Below are 8,571 nucleotides of genomic sequence, written 5' to 3' on the forward strand. Positions count from 1 at the left end.
TGTTTTATTCAAACTGCAGGAGAATGGAGTGAGAAATATTGACCTGATTTTACCATACAGTCTATGGATTTTACCCCGTGACTTCCTGAGTGAGCTGCTTTCCACTGAAATATGATGATTGACTTGACCTGAAATGTGCAGCTGGATTAGTCGTGAATTTAATACAGTGAAACGATCTCATGTGTACACGTCGTCTGTCATATCACAGCCTCCTGAATCACATGGAGAGATTTGATTTTCAGATTTGATTTGTTCGTGTTTTATCCCTGATTAAGGTAAAGTGTTTTTTTTAGCTTATGAAAAAACTAGAAGAACAGAGCAGTCCTCAACAGAGAATGGTTTAATATCCACGTTACGCATCACACATACACAATCACAACAAACCCTCTGATGCTCGAGTGTCCTGGATATTTACATTTGACTCATCTCTGTACAAACCTCTAATAAAGGTGATCTACGACAGTGCAAATATTCACAGTAGATTATCTACAGTAGAAACATCTGAAACATTAAAAACATGAGAGTGCACAAGTTCATTTTTACATCTAATCAATCTCACGACAGCAAACAGGCCACTACAGCCTTTCAACGAGGGTCTGCACTGTGGGTCAACGAACTAGAAACCGGCTGAGAAGTTGAAGTCTTCTAACAAAAGACACTTTCACGTCTGACTCTCTACTACAGCATCTTCTCCTCTCTCTCCCAGGGGACCGGGTCCTGCGCCTCCTCGACGTGCGTATTCCTGCGGCCCGTCCAGAAGTGCTCCACGTCCGGGAAGGTCTTGTCCTCTCCGCCGGGGACCGCGTTGGCGACGGCGTTGGCTCCCTGCACCTCCGCTCCGTTCCCCTCCGTTTTGGGACACTTGTTGATCCTGGGAAGGTTCCTGGAGCTTCTGCAGGTGGCCACGAACCAGATGGTGATCAATCCTTGGCGCACATCGTCGTACATGGTCATTAAGATCACCGGAGAGACGGAGCTGCATGCGTAAAGGAGCACTTGCGCAAAGATGATCAGACCCACAGGAGGTTTGTTGTAGCCGAGCCTCATCCAGGTGAACGTCCCCCACTCCGGCAGCAGCATGAGCCCGAGTGCGCCGCTCAGACACAGAAGAACCAGGGTGACCTTGCTCTGCTGCTGCGGGCTGGGTGCGTGGTGGTTCACCGCAGCGTGCAGAGTTTTGGTGTAGTAGGCAAGCGTGAAGATGACCGGCACCAAGAAGGTCGCCGTTGGATACATCTTATAGAACAAACTCATGAAGTCAGACGCGCACGCTGGCGTTTCGGACACGCAGATGGTGTCGCTGCCATACGGCTGCAAAGACGCAAAGAGCATCTGCGGAATCGGAAGCATCATGGCCACGATCCAGATGCACGCCAGGGCTCCGTGGATCCACGTCGGGCCGGGCGGTGGCCCCGTGGCGGCGCAGGGGACCAGCGTGTGCTTGGCTCTGGTGGAGACGGCCAGGATTAAAGTTTTGGCGACCACGCAGGAGTGCTGGAACCAGTCGGTGGTGCTGCACACGAAGCTCCCCAGGGTCCAGGTCTGCTTGTAGTAGGTGAGGGCGCGCACCGGGGCGCACAGCAGCAGGATCAGCAGGTCCGTGGAGGCCAAGGAGGCGAGGAGAGCCTTCACCTCGGAGCCTCTTCCGGTCCTGAAGTCTCGGATGAAGATCAGCAGCACCAGCAGGTTCCCAACAGCCCCGGACACACAGATCCCGATCAGCAGCACCGGCATGGCTGTTCTGGTGTCCTCCCCCTGGAGAAGCTGCACTCCTCCGACGAAATCAAAAGAGGAGACGTTTGCTGCTCGATTAGAATCCATGTCTGAAAAAGTTCCAACTCGTCAAAGTAAAAAAAAAAAAATGTTTGTGATAAAATCAAATGGAGAAAAAGTGTGTGTTGTTTATCTTTGTTCCACTTTGTGTTGTTTTTCTTCTGCAAAGTCCTGGAGGACGGAGGAGCTGTCCAGCGCGGCTCGGTGCTGAAACGCAGCTAATGGGGTCGCGATCGTTTCAGCAAGTGTGTGCGCAGACCGGCAGGTAGCTGCTATTTCAAGTGCTGCCATTTAGCATCATCAACCACTCACGTCATGTTGTCAGTGAGCGTGGCTCCAGGCTGCAGCCAGCCCAAATGTGAGCGCAGCGGGATGTGATTTACATTCAGCAGCTCAGAGGGAATCAGCGGCTGCTGCTGCGTCGTGTCAGAGGGGACAGGAGTTTCTCTGACGCTTCTTTTCTTTTAGTCATCTCTTTAGATCCAAAAAACGCTGACTTCAATATGGAAAAAAACAAGCAACAGATGGCGCTTGGTGCCGCCATATGCAATGTTTAAATAATAATCACACCGGGCTGCAAGAGCTGGAGTGTGGCTGGAAGGCATGCAACTGCTCAATGGGGACAGAAACCATTAACTTTGATTATTGATGAGCGTTTATTTCATCCTTAATCTATTTTCTACTTGCAAAATTGATATAAAAAATAACAAGTATGGTTGTAATTGATGCCAACAATTGAATTTTGTCAAAGCTAAGTTTGAATATCCTTAATGTTGTGTATCTTTTACACAACAATTAGGACAACAAGTGGATCCACAGGGGGTCAAACTTATATCTAAAGTACAACGTTGCACTTTTATAGTGTATTAAAGTTTAAAAAGTGTTTTGAAATACATTCAACGTGAGTACGTTTCTTAATTCACTCACATGTTGTTTTTTTGCTTCTACAGCTTGACTCGTATGACCAGAAGCACATCAAGTAGGTTTATATAACTGGAGTCTGTTTATTGACTTTTTCATGTCCCTTCTTTGTGCATCTGCAACAATTATGTTTCACTCTTTATCATTATTCAACTTGAGACTTTATTTGAAAGTAAAAACAAAACAGTGAGCATTTATTAATGAGATAATGAGATAAGATGTAGTCTACAGCTGATTTATTAGCAAACAGTAAGTAGGGATGGAAGGCGATCTGATCGGGCCTGATCCCGATCCTCTTGATGGAATCAGGATCATGCATGATGATAATATTGGTAAATGATTGATTCACCGTCAATTAAACCATTAGTTACAATTCATAAACTTTATAGAAATCACCTCATTAGAAAGAAACAACCAAAGTAAATGTGTTGTAGCATGGACCCATGAATTGGTGTTTCACATGTTTATTTAACATGTTCTGTATTTTGGAAATAACATATTGGGCCAGAAGTAACTGGAATTAACCATAGTGTGTCTTGTTTTACTGGGCAAATTCACAAAGCAGTTTATCTATTCAAATATGAACAAACAAAACAAGACTTAATTTCACGCCACTTATCCGACTGAAGCCGTGACCCTGCTGCCGGAGTGCCGACTGCACCGCAGAGCGAAGAGTGTTTACTCGACTCCAAGAGCATCCGGATGGTGAAGGGGAGGGAGGGGGTGGAGGTGGCGGTGGTGGTAATGCAAATGTTGTCACCTCCTCCAAGAGGGTTGGTTGCTAGGAGACCGGTAGCACCATCGCAGTATGGGGTTAGGGAGATGTGAGGCGTCGTGAAGGAGCGAGAGATAGGGATGGAGCGAGTGGGTTTAAAGTGACTCTGGAGCTCCAGATCTAATGAATGAAGAGCCATGACGCCGGTGTGATTTCAGAGGTAGAGAAAGACTCCGGTGGTATTTAGAGGATGAAAGCACGAGCAGGGGTGCTGCCCTCGCAGCGTGCAGCAATCAGGGATAATTGATGTGTTGTGGACTGTGCACGGCTAAGAATACAAGCAGTTGCCTCTGATTTCCCTACAGGAAAACGACCAGTGCAACATGATTACAACAATAAAAATCCGCAGTTCTTTTCACAGATGTACTTTTGACTTTAGGGGGTTCTAACCGGAAGAGACCTGCATGTTGCATCATAATACACCAAAAACAAAAAGTACAAACTGTAAACTCTAATGTACTGTGAGGTAAACTGCTTCAGAAAGTCATTTGGCAGTTGAAACTCCGGCCTGATGATGGTGCTACTCAAAGGTTTGATCAAAGTCTGAAGGGTTGATCCTCTGGGGACCACAAATGTCTGGTTAACATTCTGTAACAATCTAAACAATATTGTCGAAGGTCAATTGATCAATACATGAGTGAATCTAAATTAATCTTTCAATGCACAATGTTGTTGTTGTTTTTGTTGTAAGTTTAGTTCCAGTCACTTTACAGAAGTTTACCTGTAGTGGGGTAATAAATGTGTCAGACTCCAATTAAGATGATTTATTGTGTCGAACACAAAACTTAAATCTGTAAAGATGATGACAACACTTCCTTGGAATCAACAAAAAATTCATGTTTGAGCTGCTAACATGGCTGTGAACTCTTCGTCCTGATATGAATGAATGAAATGAATAACTGTGCATTGAGAAACTCTTCAGATCATGTGAGGGCGAGCAAACGTGACCTGAAGAAGGCCTTGTCCTCCTGAGGTGTTTTCACTCTGCCAATCACAAGCTCTGTTTACCTCTAAAAGCTGCTTTAATGTTCTGTTATTTTTTTAGCACCAGTCATCTTGAACCTGAACCGTTTCTCAGCCGGGGTTTTCTGAGGATGAAGAAGTCTGAAGTCCTCGGGCTCTTTCCACCCAGACCAGCTGAAACACGAGTGCAAATGTCCGTATTATTTTCTTTTGTCCTCCCTGCCTCCACCAGCCACTCCGGTCTACACTGCATCAGTATTGTATGAGAGTTAGATCCCTGGTAGTCCCCCCCCCCCCCACCCCCGAAGGCTTCTGCCGAGCCAGCGACACACAGAGGAGCAGTAAAGAAAGCTGGAGAGAAGGGTCGGGGGTGGTTTAGTACACAAACAAAAACCCAAAGACTAAACAAGCTCCAGTAATGTTCCCTTTGGAGACGTCCCGGAGTAGAAACAAAGCAGAAGTGGTTTTTCCACCACGGGGACGTCTGGCCTTAGAAGCCGAGCTTGCCAGGACTAATGTCCGTCTCCGATCCCTTGATGCGGAAAAGCTTTTACAGAATCAAAAGAAAAGCAAACGCTGCTTTTTGTAATAAGCGTCATTCACGGGGATCAAAGTTTGAAAACGGGACGAGGTTTCCCCAGGTAACGGCCGACATGAAGCACCGGCTTCTCCATATTGATGTGATTTCTCACAAGTGGAGAAGCGATTAGCAGTTGGCTGTTGATGTGGCGACCCCGGCCTTCACATGGAAAGTGACTCCTTTCAAGTCCCCCCCCACCCCGGCCCCCCCCTCCCGTCCGCCAAATGGAGAGTGACTGCCGCCCGCGTCGAGCCGCTCCTGCAGTTGACGAGATTGACAGTTGCCACGACAACCTGTGGATGGAGAGCACTTGACTTGCAAAGCTGCCCGAGACGTTCTCGTCGCACTGGAGATGGATTTCACCTCCTCGACGGTTTTAATTTCCCTGCCTGTGTGTGAATGAATGTGTCGTTTGGTTTGTGACGAGCTGCAGGGAAACATTATTATCTTCATCATTGTTTGTGTTCATTTGATTCAGGCCTCACGCAAAGGGATAAATGAGTCCCTTCAGCAAAAGGGCAGCCTCCCGCCTGCAGAACAGCAAATAATTAATGTCACAGCTTTTTTTCCCCCTTATACAGTGTGAGTGTGAGTGTTTGTGTGTGTGTGTGTGTGTGTGTGTGTGTGTGTGTGTGTGTGTGTGTGTGTGTGTGTGTGTGTGGGAGGGGGAGCTGGTAAATATGAAGTCTTTTATTTTTACCCTCTTTAATCACAGAAACAAAGAAATAAACAAAAACAGGTGACTGGGAATGTGGTATCAACTGTTATAGATTATAGGTTATGGGTTAAGTGAATATCATTCCAGCTTTTGAATGATTACTGGTGAAACGCTGCTTTTTTATGCAGATGAATGTGAGCTCTGTGGTGCAGCCCGCTGTGCCCCCCCCGCCGCCTGCTGTCATCACTGATCCGGGGCTCGGACAGTGACGGCTTATTACACGTCACATTTAATAAAAGGTTTTTTCGCTGCAAACACAAGGAATCCAGTTATTTTTCCAAAAATATCCAGAGTAATGTGACAAACTTCACAAACAAAGACGACAGATGATGCTACTTCGATATCTTAATTGTCAAGTGAAATATCTTTGCTTTCACTTGACAATTATTTCATTTCTTTAGTTGCTCTTCTGAATAATATTTTACACATAAAGATGATTACATCAGTCGTGTCATATGTGATGGGTTTAAATAACCTCAGATATTTGGAACAGTTCGATTAATTGAACGAGTTAAACTCCCTTTCACAATTAAACAATAAGAACTCTTGGCCCAGTGTGTTGTGTGAAAATATAAAAAAAATCTATTTTACATGTTTTAGTTGAACTGGGCATTAAAATATTGTTGTAATAGCCAAATAAATTAATAAATAACAACATAACACAGACAAAACAGTGACTATTTCGTATTTTTACATTATGGTACAGAAGTAAAGTCGTTAGAGCGACATTAATAAATAATAACACAACACTGAGAAAGGAACATTTCTGCTCATGGAGAGTTCAAGTATTACATCATAATAATGTTTGATTTCCATAATAAAAGGTAAAGAATCACAGCAGAGACTTTTAAGATGCTGGTAAATGAAGTGATTTTATAATGGACAGATCGTGTCAGGACACTGAGAGGTTCACTGGGCTTCAGACCTGATCTATAGAGCTACTGATAGAAGAGCGCCACCATGTGACGGAAACCCTTCACCACAGCATCCCAGCTCTTTCCTCTGAATATTTCATGATTTTCAAATTTGCCATGACGTGAAAAAAAACACGATACAAAGCAACATGTAAAAGTTCGATGTTTGGATTCAGTTACAGGCGTCTGATTTTCCTTTCGACTGACAAAACATCTTCTTTTTAATCCCATAATATGAAAATTTGAGCAATTTTGCAATACAATGCAAAAACTAAATCATGAACAGACATATAACCCACAATATGATGTGCTGTCTGCTAGTAATTAAGCTTTTTCTTCGTATGATTAGATCATTTCATTATGTTCAGCTAATTAAAACTTAGATTAATCTAGTGTTTGAGTTTAAAGTTTCTTTCTTTGCTTTAGAAACAAGACTGAACAAAACCCACAGGATCTCACCTCTTGTAAAACAGGATGTTGTGACAGTACCAACATCTCACCAGTAGGAGGCGACACATGACGCATAGTGTGACTGAGGCCAAAGCATTTCCGCCTCTCAGCCACTAGATGGAGACCTTCACTCACAAGTTGATTTGAAAACAGTCGTTCGACACAAAGTAAAATCAGTAGGAATTTGAATTGTATTGTATTAAATTGAGGATTTTACCAGAATCAGTTTACTGCACTGAATTGGATTCAATAGGAAAGAATGTAGTTTACAAAAGTCTTATTAAGAGATTGTGTTTTGACATCAGCAAACACCTTCACTTGACCCTCGATCACTCATAATGCAACATGGCCCTCACAACAGAAAGTGAACTCACATGTAAACCACCAAGAACAAGGTCAATAACAAACAGGAGGAGGATGCTGACTCTTTGTAACAAACACAGATCTTATACTGAGATTTAATATCACGATATAGTCAAGTATTGAATTTTTCTCACGTACTTACTCGCAGTATTCGTATCTTTATCTTTGCCACTACGGCTGCTGGTGGTCTGTTGGCGTGGCTGTTGCTGAGGAGGCAAAGGTCGGGTCGTCCAGTAACCAGAAGGTCAGTGGTTCCATCCCGTCAGTGTGCCAAAGTTTAATTTGGCAAGATGCTAAAAATTGCTCCTGACATCTGACAGTGTGTGAACATGGTGTGTGATAGAAAAAAGTCCAAAGATATTGTAGCGTTGCATTTGTGTAAATAGGTGAATGTAGCTTGTACTGTGAAATGCTTTGAGTGGTCGATAAGAAAAGTCACATGTATCCATCATCCATGTTTTTAAGTTGAATATGATGTTATATGTTGCATATTTTTACACTTTGTTCAGCCGTTTACTTTATCCTGTGATATGCACCCGTAAATTATCTTGAATTACCCACAGTTACATTCTCCACGTCCCAAGAAGTTGATTTCTTCCTAACGTCCGTCTGATAAAATCCTAAAAGCTCCACCAGGTGTTGGTGTGACTCCGTCTGGTTCTTTCCTTTTTCCTGAAAATAGATACTGAAGCTACAGAGTCTAAGGATTTAGAGTCATAAACATTCATCTCAACTGGCAGCGTGTTGCACATTCAACCAATCAGAGGCCAGAGCTATTTGCAGTCATTATTAGTCCTAATTAAGCCTCTGCAATTAAACTATAGAGCTGCTCGACCGTGGAAACACACACGAGCGTTTCATGGCTCCAACTGCACGAAGAAAAATAATCAGTCTTTATGTAGAAATGACTTGGTTTGTGGTAGAAAGGAGGAAAAATACGATGATCATCTAAATCTTTCTTAATGTCAATAAATCAAAAAACGTGACCCTAAACACTCACTACAGCACCGGATGTGTATTAACCCACAGCTGTAATTATTCCACAACAAAATCACAATGTACTGATTGAGAGACATTAAAATACTAGTCACTAGTATTTGAATACATACACACA

The 8,571-nt window shown here is 43.5% G+C and overlaps 1 protein-coding gene across 1 annotated transcript; it reads right to left on the minus strand.

The window, feature by feature from the left end:
- Positions 1-678: 678 nt before the first annotated feature.
- On the minus strand, positions 679-1,821 carry LOC133015183 (G-protein coupled receptor 151). Its single transcript, XM_061082314.1, has one exon. The coding sequence runs from the start codon at positions 1,819-1,821 to the stop codon at positions 679-681; it is 1,143 nt and encodes a 380-aa protein (XP_060938297.1).
- Positions 1,822-8,571: the final 6,750 nt, after the last annotated feature.

The sequence above is a fragment of the Limanda limanda genome, chromosome 12 (genome assembly GCF_963576545.1).
Source record: "Limanda limanda chromosome 12, fLimLim1.1, whole genome shotgun sequence".
NCBI classification, from domain to species: domain Eukaryota; kingdom Metazoa; phylum Chordata; class Actinopteri; order Pleuronectiformes; family Pleuronectidae; genus Limanda; species Limanda limanda.